Source organism: Ricinus communis, chromosome 9 (genome assembly GCF_019578655.1).
Source record: "Ricinus communis isolate WT05 ecotype wild-type chromosome 9, ASM1957865v1, whole genome shotgun sequence".
Classification (NCBI taxonomy): Eukaryota; Viridiplantae; Streptophyta; class Magnoliopsida; order Malpighiales; family Euphorbiaceae; genus Ricinus; species Ricinus communis.
This window is the reverse complement of record NC_063264.1, coordinates 7,411,680-7,430,389: the sequence shown is the minus strand read 5'-3', so window position 1 is coordinate 7,430,389 and position 18,710 is coordinate 7,411,680. Positions and strand designations below refer to the sequence as shown.

The following is an 18,710-nucleotide window of genomic DNA, read 5'->3' as shown; positions in this document are numbered from 1 at the left end:
TTTATAAAATAGTTAATTTCCATTGATGAGGAAATCTAATCAAAATTTTGAGTGATTTTAATTACAAACATCAACAATGAAATTCACTTTTTTCTATTCTCATTTTCATCCTATTCTTTTAAGACTCAAACCAGCTATCGTTCAACTTTATTTTGTGGTCTAAATCTGTTGAAATATTTTATTTCACTACTGATATATGCTTTAGACCTAATTAATTTTCTTGCATACTATCGGATTTATCAATAAAAATTACTAGAATTCGTTCGTTGGTAAATATTTAACAAGGAACTCTATATCCTCTTACTGATAGATTTTTAAATTACATTAATTAGACTCGTTTATTACAATTAAACTCTACTAGATATTAATAAAAGTAAAAATATAGAAATTAAAAAAATAATAAGAACAAAATAAAAAAAAATAGTAATTGAACAGAAAAAGATTTTATAGAATTTAAGACCAATCAAATAAAAATTAAAAATTACAATTAAACTCCATTAATAAGTAAACATTAAAGAAAGTAAAATATAAAAATGTAATAGAAATAGTAATACTAAAAGAAACTAGTAATTCCTAGTTTATATTTTAGTTTCTAAGAAAATTATTGCACAAGACACGAACTGTACTCCTCTTAAAGGACTTTTTTGCGTTAGTCTTAATTTTGAAAATAAAAAATTGTTATAATTATCATACAATAATGCTCAGTATTTAGTATTTGCACAATTTAATTTCTTAATTTAAAACTTATTATATATTGTAGCCCTTTTGATTTCGGTATTACTTAACGTGTGGGATTTAAAGGATAATCAACTTTTTGTTAGAGAGGGGGAAAAGAAAAAAGAGACTATCATCATTAATTCAACCACAAAGAAAAAAATCTAATTTTATATTTCCTTTTTTTTTGGAAAAGACCTTTATATATTTCTATTCTTCATCTTTTTATAAGAATTTCAGACACTAGAGGGGAACTGCAAAACATAAGGGGACTGTAGGAGCGATAAGAGAAACAATTCACAGTAGACTGAAATTGGTACCAAAAGGAATCCAAAATAAACAAACCTTGGCATTTGTCTATGGTGACTGTTTCTGCATAAGCATATGGTGTCCCTTCTGATGACTTGTTTACTCTTTAGCGAAGACTAGAGAGACACTGGATCCGTACACAGCTACAGTTTAATATATGCTTTACTTGACCTCCCAAAAAGGGGAAAAAAAAAAAAAAATAAAATAAAAGAATATGCATCTAAAAATTACAGAGCAAGTTTTTGTTCATATGATGTCCATGGCGGCCATGATACAGAGAGACAATCAATATAGAACTATGTATTTCCTAAATTTTCATCCATTTAAAGTGTCGATTGACCTTATGCCCTTGGGCGTAAATCAGACTGCCACAGATGGCATTGCTCGAAAATTAGGCAGATGCTCATCTAAATATTTGATGGTAGACTGCAGAAATCTGTCATTTGTACTCAAACAAAGTTCGGCAGTTTCAATCAGTTTCCAGCAAACTTGCAATATATCCTCGCTTACCTGTTCAAAATAGCAAGGAAAAAAGTTAAGGTCGTGATGAATAATACAGACAAGATTTTTGAGCACTGAAACCCATTTTTCAGCCTGTCGCCCAACAGGCTATCAGATTATTAACCATGTTTTGCTAGGCTCTGATATTGCAAGGAGCCTTCATATGCAAGAGCTTCATCATCTTTTTTGAAGAACTTTTTTACTGGAAACTTACATGGGGTGAAATGTTCCTAACAGGAAAAAAAAGAAAGCAACTGCATACTAGGCATTCAATCAATACTGGCAGCTGTAAAAGCCCATCAGAAGCCAGCAGAATTAAGGATCCTGAACGATATGATATAATATACATTGCTATCAACTCCAACAACAATAACCATTCAGACACTATAATGTTCTAAAATGTCCAATCAGAGCATATAGCATCTCATTATAATGCAAAAAAGGGCAATTGAGGCCCTATGTTCTCAAGGTTTTTGGCAAGAAGACCTCCAAATCATCCAGATGAGGTGATTTGGAGTTAGCATGGCAAGTGTAAGTATAAACTCCATGCATCGCTATCATGTGCTAAGGGCTATCTGCAACGGGACGGCCTTGCCATGGACCTTCCCCATTCATAGAACCGGACCTAAGGATATTAATCTTTGAAAATAAATTTCTGACAGAAAGATCAGTAAGCCATGTCAAAACATTTCACAGAACTTACTTTGAAGGATAATGCTATGCAGTTACATGCTTCAAGTGCCAAACTTCCACGAGCAGCCTAAATTGCAGCATGTCATGTGATCAGATATTAAAAATGTCCATTATTGCGTTATATATCATGTAATGAAATCCATATTTACCTTGGAAGGCTCAAGCTCTATAAACTTAACTAGATTCCAAAGAACAGATTCAGACATTGAAACAAGTTCATGGACATAGGATGAGTCACCGAAGTATAACAAGTCATTGCCCAGAATCTGAATGAAACAAATACATCAAAGTTATGCTACCACTCGCATGATATGCATGCAGCAATTGAATTGAACTGCTGGTGGGCATGCATCAAGGAACATGCTAACAGTAGCTCAGAAAGGAAGAGTAAACATGATCTATAAGCAATACATTGTAATTAAATCAGAAGTCTTCAGTCACATTTGCTTAAGAATATCTTGTTAGAAATATATAAATTAATATAGCAATCATGAAATGTCTTCATTGATATCTAATCAATGCAAATTCAAATAACATAAATAAGAGAAACCTATCTGCCTGATTAAACACTAGTATTTTCAATTTATCACATGGTATTTAGCTGGTTACTGTGATATATAATCCACTCGTACAAAAGAGAAGACGTCTGTTCTCAAGAATATAGCAAAAGAACAAAGGGGAGTTCAGGGAAATACATTACCAAATTTCTACAAACTTAAACTTTATTGTCAACAGGTGTAGAAACACAAATACCTCTGAGTTACACACATGATACGGGAGCTTATTCTGAGAAAGTGTAGCCAACAATAGAATTATTGCACAAAAGAATTTTGTCTTCATTCTCGGTGTCATCCTACAATAAATTTGGAAATTTTTTCTATTAAATGATAAATTTCAACACTTAAAGTGGTACCGAAACGGGCTTACCATGATCTGGAACAAATGAGGGAGACAATGCTACTTGGGATATTTGTAACACCTTGGTCGGAATTACCTTTGAATGAGGAAAAGATAAAACTAAAATGTTATAAAAGAAGATAAAATATATGATTGTTCAAAACAGAATTCTAGATATTTGAAGTTAATAAAAAGGGAAAGATATGCACCAGAAGAAATTGTTTTATAACTCGCAAAGTTTTTCTTTCTTTTTTCTTTCCCACTTTTTCTTATATATTCTCTCATACGAACTCCTAATACAATTTTGGAAATACTCAGCTGCATGCTGTGAGATCTAACACGAAGATAAAGATATCAAGACAAGAAATAATTTGTTTATGTTTAAATTGATTTTGTAAGAATTATAGCATAGATAGATTCTTCAAACTCACTAGAAGCCTCTCCAATTCTGACCTCCTTATCACATTTTTCTTTTTCTTCTTTCTAAGTCATTATTTTCCTATGAAAGTGTTCGTAAGAGACTAATCATAAAAATTACAGAAAGCCACTTTTGAAAGATTAGCAACAAAAAAACATATAATTGAAATAATGAAAAAGATAAATTAAAGAAAATATATTTCAGAGACCTGGAACCATAACCAAGAGACTACATAATTTTCGAATTGAGGAGAGTATTCCATCAACATCAGTTGGAGTCTGAGAGCCTACAGAAAGAAATAAGCCAATTCAGCAATCAACTAAATCATAAAATCACATCACTCTTAAAGCAAAGAAATTACATTTGCAATGCTGCAAATATTTTAAAAAATATATGGAGAATTTACTTAAAATAAGAAAGGAAGAATGTGATCTAGTTCATAAATCCACACTTCTTCATTGAGTACCTTTTACCATACCATAACAATAGATGATTTATAGGCATTAATAGGGAGGAACAATGGTAGAATTGTAGAAGCAAAACCTATTTTTAATTTACGAAAGGAATGATATTTAATATCTAAAATTAAAATTTAGTACGTCCACTTCATCCTTCAGGAGCTTCTCACTGCCAACAAAATAATCAGCTCAACAAGATTTAAAACAACTTGCAAATTAGGAACTTAATAGAACCAGTTCGTGTGCATTGGAATATAAATTAACTTCTACTGCACCTGCTACTAAAATTCCACTTTCTTCCAATCAGATTTGTGCTTGTATTATGTATGAATTTGCTTTATGCATGCAGCAGCAGAGTGTCAAAACCCTTATACATAAAGTCTAAACAAACAGTAACCATGTAAAAATTCAAGAACAGGTTATGTGACATTTGAAGTCTCCAGCCAACCGACCATGGTAAGCCAATTATTGTTTTGTTCCTAGATTATCAAATTAATATTCCAATTAAATATTTCAACTTCTAAGCCAAGAAAACACTTGGAATTAGGTCCTCAAAGCAGTTATCCCTCACACTAAGAATCTGTCTCGCAATAAAGCAACTCAGAATCAGTGTTTGTGTCTTCTCTATATATTTCCTTACCCCAAACTAATGTGTAGAAAAGTTTAGTTCCAAGGAGACAGTAATCAGTTTCACGAACTCCAAAACAAGGTTGCTATTAGTCACCTCAGAATTCTTAATTTTCAAATGCAGTCCCATTATGGTCTTGTGTATAATTTCATAAATAGATGATTCATTCGGTTTTGAACTAGAGATCTATGTAGCACGGAAACGGAAACGACGAAACAATTACAGCGAAGTGGTATCTTTTAAAAATACAAGAACCAGAATTGTGGGGCAGTGGCGGACCCAGAAAATAGGATTAGGGGAGTAAAATACAAATGGAGGGGTAAAGTACAAAGAGGAGGAAGAAACCTAAGAGAAGAGTGTTTTCTCTTAGGTCTTTCTTTTTTCAGAGCGAAGGGGCAATAACACTGTGTTTGGGGGCAGTGCGATATACTTTACGTGAAAATTGTTTTTGGCTATGGGGGCAGTGCGATCTGCCTGTCCATGGGGAAACATGTAAATATTAAAAATACAGGGTTATATCTATAAATATTAAAAAATATGAATATACATACGTATATATATGTGTGTGTGTGTGTGTGTGTATTCATTTTGTATATAAATCTTTATAATGACCATTTATTCAAACATAAGTTACCATCAATAACTATTAAAAGAACAATAATAAGGAAAACAATAAATCAAGTCTTTAAGAACAACGAAAAATAAGTGTCTACAAGTTACTTAACAATAATTAAAACGAAAAATGACAGAAAATAGTGCAATTCATAGCAATTTTTTAAGTTGAGGAAACATGTTTTCGATTTTAGTAGAATACAGAAACAGGCCCAAAAATTTTGGGAAAGTTCTTGGAATTTCCATTTCCAAAATGCAGAAATGTTGATTGAATGGAGCTTCTATGCATCAAATCTAGAAATTACAGAATCATTTTCATGGTTTTGTTAATCTGAGTGACAAGGAATTTATTCTAAAGGATTTGGAACTTCTTATGGTACAGATAAAATAAAATAATCATAGGGACACATCTATTGCATGATCACAACCTGCAACCATGGTATATAACTGAAGATTTTACTGATGAGAAGAAATGAACTGACCGCCAGCGAAGTCCACATTTTCTAAGCAGCTTATTGCAGAGATTATCAACCCATCTGAATGAGAAATTAACCCACCTAACAAGGCAACCTGAGACATTGAAATTTGTGTTAGTTTAGATGTGGTTCACTTTCGATGTCAATGATCACAAAAATTGGAAGAGCATTACCTCAGCAGTCTCAAGATATAGATTTAACTGCCTAACTTGAGCTGCAATAGAAGGTATAGTGACCTCGCTAAAAGCTAAGCAAGATTTGACTAAAGTAAGGTGCTTCTTTCCATCTTTCAAAGCTTTAGTTGCCAAATAATTGCTCGAATGTACAAGAGTTTCCTGCAAGAAAATTTTAAGCATGGGATGTATAGCTCAAGAGAATGGTGGGCCCAGGCTGGCCTTGTTTCTGAGCAAAGACTTCTTTCTTGATATCTTTGTAACAATGTAATATCATGGTGTACTCACAATGAAATCCATCAGTACTGAGTCAGCTGAAAATGTCATTGTAACTACCAAATGCACATGAACCTCTCTTATATAAAGTGACAAGAGGGTATGACAAAATGACTCCGAAATTTTTGTTCCCTCTCATTACCTAGGCATCTTGTCAGTGGCCGTAGAATTGGACAGTTGTTATGAACACTGGGTTAACTCACAATCTTCATGATAAAGAACCTTGGCATATGTATGAAACAAATCACTACCCTGTAAAATCTTTGCCTCATATTGACAAGGATAACTTCCATAGAGCACCAATCACTACCCTCTATTAAAACTTCTCCGTAGGTCTCCCCCATCCTCTCCACCAATACAATGGGTCGATACAAAGTATTTTGTTATAATGTGGTATTTTCTGCTCTTACAGTTGCCATAAACTTCAGCGAAACCCACATATCCTTTGCCCTAAACCCTCTCGATACACAGGAATAGCAAGACTGAGTTATTTTCTTAAACAGGAGATGTACGGTTGGCAGATTATCACTACATCTTGGTCAACATAATTATTCATGTTTGCTCAGCTTGGTCAAAAGAAACAGTATTAAAAGCATAACCCTACACAAAATGCTGATGAAGTCAAAATGCGTAAGGATAATTGCAAAAGAGATGAGCTAACAGTTTACAGTTAATACAAAAACTGCTCTTGCACTTCTTCTTGATATGCCAATTTCAAAAGACTTAAAAACTTGTAAAAAGTTTACTCGGCCCCTTTGTCATATTCGTTACTAAAGAAAGATGAGACAAACCTTAAGTTCATTTACGCTACCAAAAGCTCCACGACACTCAACCAAAAATGTTAAATGCTGTTCCATTTCTGCCCCATAGTCAACCTAACAGCCAAAGCAACGACTATTGTTAAATGATCTAATTGAGCGCTAGATACACAAGGGACAATGTATCTAGCTAGCTGAAAGGAATTACCATCTGGACAAAACGACAAATCAGGTGTGCTGGCTGTTGATTGTCATCATCCTTCATACTTGCAAAATCTATACCATCATGCAGTGACTGAGAAATTTCAAAAAGCAACTGTATGGTTGATGGATCATGTATTTGACCATACCTGCCCAAACAATCATAAAGTTGCAAATTGTTCCAATATAACATATGCATAATAGTTCAAAGAAAATGATGGAATTAAACAGACCAAAAAAGGAGGGAAAAAAAAGAAGACAAATAACTTGTACTCAGAGTAAGGAACTGAAAAGGAAACCTAAACATAGATGATAAAACTGGACTATATAAAGGTAATTAAACACCTGAATAAGCTGATATTTCCCTAAACCATGTGACTAATATATAAGTAGCTAAAATTCTAAAAAAGCATTTAATCTTTCCCGTGACTTAGTGTAACCATGATATTGCATTGCTAGGATTGAATATAAATGCTAACATGATACAATTAACTTTGATTATGTTAATCGTCCATTTCTTTCCCCACAAAAAGGAAATGTAGCATTTACAAACTAGCATATGGCTCTCATATCAGAGAAATTAAAAGGCATATTCTAAAAGAGATGCAGCCATAAAATCAATGCAAATATATGAAATATCTTGCCACAACGGCTCAATCTTCTAGTCTGAATAAGTTTAGTGGTAGAACAAGTTTGTTTCTCTTCCCATTGAGAAGAAATTGCTTGTGGGCGACCACCGCCCAGCAAATGCTGCCTGCTACATATTAAGGGAAGACTGCTCAATTCAAGTGTGAGTCAGCAATATAAACCTAAGTAAACTACATCATGAACACCAGCAGATATATGCTGCACATATTAGCAATCATTGTTTCAAAATATTCCACATCAAGAAAGCCTTGCAAGTTCAGAAAGTTGCACGAGACCATTATAACATATTGATTTTTCTAAAAACAGTTCTCTTACAATCAATCACCAGTGCTTATTCTTTCTTTCACACATCTAATGAGATGCTCATCTAACCCCAGTAACCATTAAACATGCTTATAGAACTGCCCAGAGTATATATGTTTTGTTGGTTAAGTGTCTGCTACATTTACAAGAAATCAACAATACATGAGGCTATCAATATTATCTTAAAGTAGGTGGTGGCTGGCTGATTTGAGATAAAGAGCTAATATAAAAAGATACCTAGTTGCCATATTAAGAATATGCATATCGATGAAACTTCGAGAGCTCCCATACATTACATCCAAGATGTCAAGAAAATGTTTCTGCACAAATTGATCACAACCAATTGCAGATTAGCACTTGCTATGCTAACTTTCTTTATCGTCTATATAACTACAAAATCATGAAATTGAAATAAACTACAGTCCTATATAATTTCTCAGCATATTGATGTACAAAAACTAAAGCTGCATCAAATAAGAAATGAAGGAAAATAAAAGGAGGAAGAGGAGCACGGCGTGGTGGCGGCGGGTTGAGGGGATGGTGGAAGGAGAATTTCATACCAAAGAAAGTACGTTGTTTAAGTCCTTCAAGTGAGAAAGAAGTTTCAGCATAATGGACTGCAAGCATCCCTGTTCATCTTCAACAGCCTCTTTACTGCATGCTCGTGTATAAAGACCTTCCAAAAGGATGTTCAAATAGTTATCCTGGCATAATCATTAGTTTCATTTAATAGGGATTGACAGTATCAAAACATGGTAAAGAGACTATATGACAGCTGCTCATGTTTCCCATACTGCATGGTATAATGGTAGCAAAAATATAATAAAGCTGAAATAGATTAGTTATGAAGATGTTAACCAAAGGCTAATCAAAGTTTTAGAGGAAAAAACAAAATACTCAATTGACATAGAAGGGCATACCCTAGGTCATCTCAAACCATCTATTTACAAATTTCATCCTATTTACACCAAGAATTCAGTTGGACCAACTTTTGAATATGCTCTAATTGTAATTTATATAAGAAACAGAAGGAAGAACTAGAAAAGATGGACTCTCTCAGACACAATCTGAATATGATACTTATAAGTTGTGCTTTGAATTGTATTTACTTCTTCCTGCCATGTTCTTTATTACCAGCAAGAGCCAAAAGAAGTAACAGGAGAATTTAATCTATTGATAACTAGATGCTCAAATCAACAGTCGCCAAGCAAGAACCTGGTAACAAGAGAACTGAATCTATTCATTACTAAATGTTTTAAATCAACAGTCACAGAGCAGAACCATAACGTAAGCATACATAAAGAAGTTTCCATCAAGAAATTCAATCAGGCAAAGCATAATGAATATTTAAGGGGAAAGGATAATGAAAATCACCAACAAGTAATGACCAAACACCGAGAGCTAGTTCAGAGGAATTTAAGAGATTAAGAGAACCAAGTGGTGCCCCAGTGTTGCAAACCACAAAACTTACCATTTGATTTTGAAGAACAATTTCGACATAAGCATCAACAACCTTCAAGTACTCATCAAGTTTATCATATTCAGCAATAGCCTGGTATTATAGTCAAGTTTTAAAATAGTAATTTGATTAGAGAACATCAAGTCGGGCTATTAGTAAAGGCACAAAGTACAAATCTAAGGACTTAGATATCAAAGTGGCAAGACAATGTCAAGAGTATAGCACATGAGGGATCATTTACTAAATAAAATCCTAATGCCTATACATAGAAATGGTCCAATAGGAGCAAATTTTCCAGGAGAATTATCATTGATCCAAGGGACGGAAGAGCAAAGGCGTTCAGTGTCCCTCCCTAATCAAGAATTACTAGACAAAATAAACGTCAGGCAAGTTTTACCTGCAATCCCTAATTTTAAGCCTATTTCTCATTGCGGACCCTAAATTTCAATTTGTATCATGAAAATCTTTGTACTTTAATTATAAAACACTAAAACCCTTGTTGCCCGATTATGAGAAAATCTCATTCCAAGTAAGATATAGCATCATAGATGTAACCTATTTATGAGTTTAAAATTCATGATAGTATGATATCTCAGAATATTTTAGCAGGATTTCTCTCAGAGTCGAGCTAAATGAAATTTTAGTGTTACTAAAATAAATGTAGGAAATTTTTGTGATAGAAACTGAGATTCAAGGACACAGTGGAATATACGCTTCAATTTAGGGACTATAAATGAAATTTACCTAATAAAGGTCTAATCCCTTAAGATATCTCATCAAAAGGATAACACATGAGAAATTATTTACTAAATAAAACGAGATAAAATAGATGCAATACACCATGATATCTTATCAAATTACCAGCCAAATTTACATGTCAAATTGAATACCAAATGCAGAACCCTTTCTCTCTCAAGTCTCAATGTTAAAGACACCAATATCCTCTTTCTTTTATATATATTTTCCTTCTCTCTCCCTTTCTTATTTTCCTCTTATCATTTGTTTGATACAGGAAAAATAGCAAAATAATATCTGACAAAGAGAAAAAAGCCCAAGTATTCTGTGGCAGAAGAATATATGTGTAACAGAGAGAGAAAGAGAGAAGTCCAGCAATCTAGAAACACTGTGAGTAAAAGAATCACTAGGTTTAGAAGTACTTAAATGTCCTTACTTTTTTGGTTTTCTCCAAACTTAAGATGATAAGAAGGGCATTTTTTAAGCCCATATAATATGGAGAAGCTGCTAACTTGCCAAGGAACATGTAAATAGCAGGTTCCTTAACATATTCGTGCATTTCATTTCAATAAGATATGAATCTAAAACTTCCAAGTGAGAATTCCAAGATCAAGTCACTAAGTTATCTGCCTGGGTGCAAAAGTATATTCTTCAAAACTACATGAACATCGTTGGAAACAGATATCTTGATAGACATAAGTTGACAGGAACAATATCGTCAAAAAGGAAATTAACCAACATTGAAAGTGCTACCCGTATAAAATACTAGAAGAGAAGATTAAGCATTGAAACTTTTATGTAATACAGCCACTCTTATAAAAAGAAGACCATTCGAACTTCAGCAATTGGGTTAACAAATAGCATCGTTTCGTTATGACCATTATCAAAGTTTCTGCTAAAATATATTTAGTGAGTCTGGTATTCATCTTTAATTAATATGATTGTTTACCAATGTCTGTATTAGCCATTCTCTAAAATTTCCAGAACTACACTAGTGAGCAACATATGACAATATTAATGAGCAAATGGTGGATTAATTTCCAGATCAAGTAAACAGGAAGAAAAAGCTCCATGTACCTGAATAACTTCATCCATTACTGAGTTGATGATGTCCATTTGAGATCTGCTTTCAGCCAGTCTAAATCCAAGTAACCTAAAATTCAAATACTAAACCAACCAAAAGATAAAAAAAATAGCTCATAAGTTCAGTCAAACACTGAGGTCATAAAAGGAAGGGAAAATATAAGGCACAATTGCATACTGCTTTTGTATGCGAAGTATGCAAAAGCCTACAGCATGAGTAGTGTAATGAACAATACCTGATCAAAAGAATAGTCATTACTGCCCTTTATTAGATGCAGGATATCCACAGCGTTGGAGCTGATTACTTCAGTTGGAAGTTCTTTCAGTAGATTGTGAAGAACAATTGAGACACATGGGAAGTTCCTTCCTAATCCAATTTCCACAAGTACAGAGTGTACTTGGCTCTTTCAACAGATATTAGATTTCTTCAGTATATAAACAAAAGTAGCTATTCATGATACAGCAGCTATTTAGGATGAGATCACTAAAGCGCTTTACTATGGAGACAAATAAACAACAATGAGATTTCTTCTATGAAAAAGAGGTTATGAGAAAAAGTAATAGAGCCTTAATCATTCTGGCACCCTCTTCTTATATTATAAGCACATCGATATACACCAAGTTATTGTTAATATTTTCATTTACTCACAGATAAATTCTGCTGATTTTCACGTCTCGAATTTACATACACAGCATATATCATTGTCAAGAAGAAATTTCTTATTATTAGTGTATATAAGTTTTCAGAACGGCTTAAGAGATAAGGTAGAACATACAACTGAAAGCATGGATTTGCTGCCATATTTTGCATATGTGAACATTCAGGGAAATGACACCTAAAATTCTGGCGATAAGCATTGTATTACTTACCTGAGATGCATTTTCAAATATGCATTTCATAATATACTCGATCGCTGGTTCAATCAGACTGACAAGCAGTCTTATTTTGCCTGCAAATTGTTTATCTGGGGGTCCCTTTGTTGATAAAAGATCGCCCAGTAGAATTTTGATATCATTAACACATGTAATGAGGTATCCTGTCACAGGAAAATTAATCACACAACAATCTAAGTTCCATAATAAACTGCAAATGACACGTTAATAGCCTTTAATACAAATTTGATCTACTGGACATGTCTAGGTGAGGCCCAGAGGCTTTAGTCAATCATTCAATATATACTTAGTACAATCTTCCTTGCTTTTCTTTTTATTTTTGCTTTCTGGATAACATCTGTATGCACAACTGAGAAGGCAATTGGGAAAGTAACCAACTTTATAGCCACACATTTATCTGTTAAAATTATTTTGAAGATAAAGTGAGACAGTATAGGAAAACTAAAATCAAATATTGAAATCTAAAACTCATGATTAGTCCAAGCCCACTCCAGTAAACCATATTTGCCACTACTAGTGAGCTGGCAGCATTTACCATCCAGATATAAACTATGCATGATTGTCTATACTCTATACACCAAATAAAGTATGAAAAGAAACAATGAATACATGGTTATATACCCTTATCAGATCCAGGTAACTTCCTTGCACAGTGAGCCATATATAGACGGCAATAGGCAGATGCCAATGGATCTGCTAACCCTCTTGTCATCATAACCAGGCGCTGGAGATTATCTTCCGGATGATCAAGCAGGAAACGCCAGCAAGGGAATATGGCCAGCTCCAAATATCTGAAATACAACATCAATAGTAAGCAGCTAAGCAATTCAAAGAGGTTCATAAGTCCACACAAAAAAAATGATGGATGAACAGAAGGAATAACATGTCAAACCAATTAGAGTCCAATTCTATTAAGAACTTCAAACATAAAAAGAAAATAAAGATGAGCTATAAAACCCCAGCGAAGCATGCAGTTTACTGAATTACTACCTGGCTTCTCTCATGCTGTGAACATGAAGCAGGTGCCAAGTAATGCTTGGGTATCATATAATAGCTAAAATTTTGTATTTGTTCTAAAAAAATTCAAAAAATTAAAGCCTACAATAAGGACTGAGTGATCTTTGAAAATTACATATCTACTCAACATTTAATTCTTTCTGAATCAAAAGAAAATCAATTGGAGAGAGAACAGAGAAGATAAGCCTAAAATAAATGACAGATTTTTGGCAATTAGTTAAGCTACCCTCATTCTGCACAAGTGGATTAAGAGAAAGAAATCCTTGTATATCAATATTTATCGTAACAGTTACTAAGAGATAGGATGGTTCTTTTTTTTCTTGCTTTCCTATGGTGTTCCACGTCGAAGGGGCAATGAAGGTGTTAATTCATATGGCATCTGGTAATATTGAAAAAGTATTTTCATTAAACTTCAGTGCTTTAGTGGGTTGCATTTGTTTCATCTTTTACTATCAACAGGAAGCCGCCTCCTTTCACATAATCCCACTCTCTGATACAAATTTCTTCTTGTAGAAGCAATTTCAATTGTAGCAAGTAAACAACTTCCTTAAAGATGACAATTTTTCACTGAAACAGACATGATATTTGTAAACATATTACCACAAAAATATATGAAACTTAAGAGTCTAAATCTCCTTGATCAATGAACAAACAAGAAAAAAGAGTAACACATTGAATGGATTAGCAACCATAAGAACATGTAGGGTAAAAGAAACTGAAAGAACTGAAAAGATACGGACTATACATGCGTGGAAGAAGCTCTCGGATGGAACCCACTTTGCAAAACCAGTTATTGCAAGTATCCTTAGCATCAGAGCAAATATCACTTGCTTTAAAGATCTCTGCCAAACAAATCCAACGAATTCATAAAAACTCTCCAGCTGCTAGAAAAACTAAAAATGTTCCAAATCCCAGATTTTAGAACAGTTACACTAATTGATATAAAGCAGGATTATAAGTCTTCAGATGCAGTGATGACTTGATTGCTTTATTTGGCAGGTCACTGCTAACAATGCCAAGTCTTACATGACATCAACTCAATTTTTATAAAAATGTCAATGTGCATTAACAAATAGAGGCACTGTACACATCAACTCACAGACACATAGCAATTAGCTGATGAACTTTGTATATAAAGATATTAGCACATGCAAATATATCCACAAGTAAGCCTGTCAATTGAAATGAGAGTAAGCAACTGGCATACATCAAATATCTCCACATAAGAGCTAAAAATGGCCAGTAACCCAAGTTTCATCTACAAATTACAAATGGAACATCCACTAGTTTATCAATAAGGAGCTTGAAATGTCTAATCCTTCTAGAGTCCTCACAACCTACTTACTTCACTTCAAAAGACAAAAGCAAGTTTGGCAGAAACAAACGAATGAACAAAGAGATTAGCTAAAAGATATAGACCTGGTAATGTACGGAGAAAGGTTCCACTTTCAGAAAGTTCAGCTTTCTGCCTGATTCGCTTCCATACCATATCTCCAAGCATGTCCATCACATCTGTAGCGAGAACAAATAATGTAGGATAAAACTGTAGAACTGATGTATCCATCAGAAGCTTAGCAACCTGCACAACAGAAAAGGTGATGTCCATATCGAGAGAGAGAGAAGGGAGATATGCCAGAATAAGGATACTTTCCTAGACCTAAATTCGGATTTTCCGATGGCTGAGTAGCAACCATACTCATAATGTATCATTATGATTAATACAAACACAAATGTCTATGTAATTTGATGTCACTCAACATAAAAACGGATATATAGTCTGCACGCCACCTTTATTTTTAAATCTTCGAACTCTATTCCTTAAAGAACAATTTGGAACTAAATTAGCTTCACAAACTATTAAATTTTAATAGATCATAGACCAATTTGTGTACCTAGCCATTTGGTTAAAGAAGACAAGCTGGAAACAGCAGAAAAAATATTATAGTATCTTACTTGCAATTTAAGATTTCTAAATCAACATAGAAATATAAATAAATAGATAAATCAACTGCAAAACATAAACCAGCTGAAACTCACCTTTATAGACAACTTCAAAGCTGTTACACGATCTTCACCATGCCAAGCACGCATAATCTCATCTTTGAGCTCATTTAAGCGTGAGACATACTCCTGCCGAGTGATGACCTTAGCATCCTCTTCGTGTTCTTTCTGCGAATCATTCAGTTCCTCTATGTGTGTACTTTTTGAAGATTTGTCGAGTTCTGAGAATTAGTATCTTCCATTATGCTAAGTGAAAATATATTACAGCAAACTAGTAGAAAAGGAATCGAGCATTGTGCCTCCTCGACTTTGGAGGCAGTTAAAAAAATTTGGGTTGAGAAAATGGGTTACTACAAGATTTTCTTTTCCTCGTCTTTCTCTGTCTCTCTAGATTCTTCCTACATTTTTATCTTATCTACTTCCTCTTTCGTATCTCTATTTCATTAATAGTTGTCTTCTACATCAAAATAAGGGAAGAGATGTGCAGTAAAGACCCAAGAAGTATCAAAGAGAGATCTACTTTCTATATCTTGGATCTAATATCCATATGTAAAAACTGTAAAGAGCTAAGACCAGCAATGTTCTGCAATAACTGAATACCAAATTAATTAAAGGGTAATCATGCTTCAATGATAGCAAGTGACAAACCAGCATGGCTTAAATAAGAATGTTAAGACAGATAAAAGCTAAAATAAGAAATGAAGGCATCCAACAAACTGTGGAAGTGTCACAATTAAGTTAAGAAGGATATGAAATGCAGAGGGTTGTTGATATCTCTTGCCATTATTTAGAGTTACATACAGAGAAAGAAAGGTTTATAAAGCCATTCTTAAAATCAGTAGTTGTAATTCATAAATTTTAAGTTCAAGATACTTGCAACTAACCAAACAATGTAAAGCTTTCTACTTAAATAATTAAACTCCAATTAATGAAATAAAGCAAAGGAACAGAGTATAACACCAAACCTTTGCCACTTTTTATTATCACATCAGGCATCTGTTAAAATATAAAATAAAATAAAAAACAAAAACTCAGTATCAGGACTTCACGGTCAACTCTATTGCACATTTATAAAAGTGCTTTAAATACAAACAGAAACAAACACTGCTTACATAAGAAACAGAAATCATTTTAGAAACAGGAAACTTTTGCATCAAGAATCTCTTAAAAGAGTTCCACTCTTTTGATGAAGTTCGAGTACTAGCTTCACTAGAAAGATTAACAACAAAGGTAACATTATCAACATTATCAGGTGTATTCTCATTAGATATCGCTGCATTAACATCTCCTCCTCCTCTTAGCGGATCAAAGAAATCGTTGTTTTTATTATCTTCGCGATTTGCAACAACAACAACAATCTGCAATGAAAGTCCACCGAAATCTGTAAGTAAATGTTGCCAACCATAAACAAAATTTAAACCTAATTAACTTAGCATTAGCTAAACATTTATTATTATAATTAAATTGGACCTGGTTGTGTGGAGATGGAGATAGAGTTGAGAGAGGATGGTGATCAGCGCGTGAGCGAGGAAGCGCATGGACTTTTTGTTCTGTAGAGTAATCTCTAGACCTGAACTCCATGGCATAACCTATGAATGTTAGTTCTGTTAACAGTTCGCTCCTCTTTGTTCTTTTTTTTCCTTGGCAACTCCTCTTTGGTATTTTCACCCCCTGCCTAGGGGAGCTTCACTACAAAATAAAACAAAATGAAATAAAATAAAATAAAGAGTTAAATACTACTGATTTGTAGGGGGCTTTGGTACACTACACAACTGAATTTTTGTGTGTTTTATTACATTAATTTTTTAAAATTTTTATAAAACTAATTTAAATATTTATTCTTAAATTATTAACACAATTTAATTTTAAATTATTAAATTAAATAAAGTATTAAAATTATTATATTTTTTAAACAATTATATTAAAATTTAACTATAGTAATCTCATTCGAATAAAAAGTTTTTGTATTTAAACTGTAAGATTAATAATGATCATTTTTAATGACAATACACTTATCAACTTTACTATTTAATTTTATAATTTAATAGATGTTTGAATTATTTTATTAGATAATATGACTTTTAATTTTTTTAGAAAATTGTAATGAATTATTATTTTTCATATAGTTCAATAAAAATAATATTTTACAATTAGAAATATTTATTTTATATTAGTAATTTAGAATCAAACTATACAACAACTTACTAATATTGTAAATATAAGTAATTTTAAAATATTTTAATTTTGCTTTGACTAAATTGAAAAAGTAAAAAATTAAAGCAAGCAAAAGAAATTTAGTTAACTATTTTTATTACATGACTTACATTAAAATAACATTTATTCTATCTCCATATCAATTATTTATATTAAAATAATATCTACTTTATCCCTATACTATTTTTTATAAAAATAAATTTTTTATATTTACATATTTATTAAGTTATAATCTACTAACTATAACAAAATTAGTTAAAAAATAATTAGCAATAGCAATGGCTATTAAAAAAAAAAAAAAAAGCAAAAGAAAAAGAAAGAAGGTCTCAAAAGTCTTTGTGTTTCCTTGTTGGTGGTGGTTTCCCAACACCACCGGCGACAATGAATCTTCCTCTTCTCAGTTTTGTTTGTTTGTTTGATCTTTTTCTACTTTTTGTTCTTGGTTATGTTTTTATTTTACCTTAAGTGTAATGGCATTTTGTTTAACGAGTTATAATTTTTTCACCCTTTTATACTCAAGCTTAGAACGTTTGGATCTAATGTTTGAAGGTACTCTCAAGGGTGTCACAACACTATAAAAATTGAGCAACCAAGTACTCAATTTCTTGATGGTCCAAAACGGAATGCATTTTGTTTTTCGTCATTGTTACCTCTTCCTTGGCTGGCGGCAGCGGCGGCTGATGGACTTTCAAATGTTGCTTTTTATTTTTTAGGGTTTGTGGTAGATAAAGTTAGATGGGTTTTTCACATATTTGAAACATTTTGTAATTGAGTCAGGCTATATTGGCCTATGAATTTTATATTTTTATTATGAATTCAATGAATTTATACTTCAAAAAAAAAAAGTAATAAAATTAATTTAGTTCTTAAAAAAAATTAATTATAAAGAGGTTTTATTGAATATATAAATAATTGACCTATATAATGGTACTTAAAATTACCATGAGAATTAGTTCACCACTTGTTGGTGGCTCCCAAAAGTCCCCAAACCAAAGAAATATACCACTAGGCATTGCAATAGGAAACCCCTTTAGTGATAGGTTGATACAACAAATGCTTTGGCTTGATTGTTGTTATTAATTTTTCTTTTAGTATGCCTTAGTTAGGTTGGATATGAAATGTTTCAGCATAACAATGTGGGTATTTTTTTTCCTTCTTCGGAAGCGAAGTTGAACTTCATTAATGAAAAGTGATTCCGGGCATAATAAATAATCAGGAACATGAATCATTACTTTAGCACTA

At 32.8% G+C, this 18,710-nt stretch overlaps 1 protein-coding gene across 3 annotated transcripts; it reads right to left on the bottom strand.

Annotated features, from left to right (window-relative positions):
• Positions 1-1,040: 1,040 nt before the first annotated feature.
• On the bottom strand, positions 1,041-16,956 carry LOC8264882 (VPS35 endosomal protein-sorting factor-like). 3 transcript variants are annotated; one of them, XM_048379046.1, is made up of 24 exons: positions 16,725-16,956; positions 16,367-16,612; positions 16,220-16,250; positions 15,291-15,475; positions 14,673-14,832; positions 13,999-14,095; positions 12,858-13,027; positions 12,213-12,379; positions 11,579-11,746; positions 11,337-11,426; positions 9,537-9,617; positions 8,626-8,769; positions 8,303-8,385; positions 7,122-7,263; positions 6,947-7,030; positions 5,880-6,041; positions 5,713-5,800; positions 3,741-3,818; positions 3,324-3,407; positions 3,145-3,211; positions 2,971-3,070; positions 2,367-2,483; positions 2,228-2,284; positions 1,041-1,533 (listed from the first exon to the last, which is right to left on the bottom strand). In XM_048379046.1, the coding sequence occupies exons 1-24, from the start codon at positions 16,833-16,835 to the stop codon at positions 1,384-1,386; spliced, it is 2,862 nt and encodes a 953-aa protein (XP_048235003.1). In that variant the 5' UTR covers positions 16,836-16,956; the 3' UTR covers positions 1,041-1,383. The 3 variants fall into 3 exon arrangements, with proteins under 3 accessions (XP_048235003.1, XP_048235004.1, XP_002529445.1); XM_048379047.1 differs by lacking the exon at positions 9,537-9,617; XM_002529399.4 differs by lacking the exon at positions 3,324-3,407 and having other exon boundaries at positions 16,725-16,955.
• Positions 16,957-18,710: the final 1,754 nt, after the last annotated feature.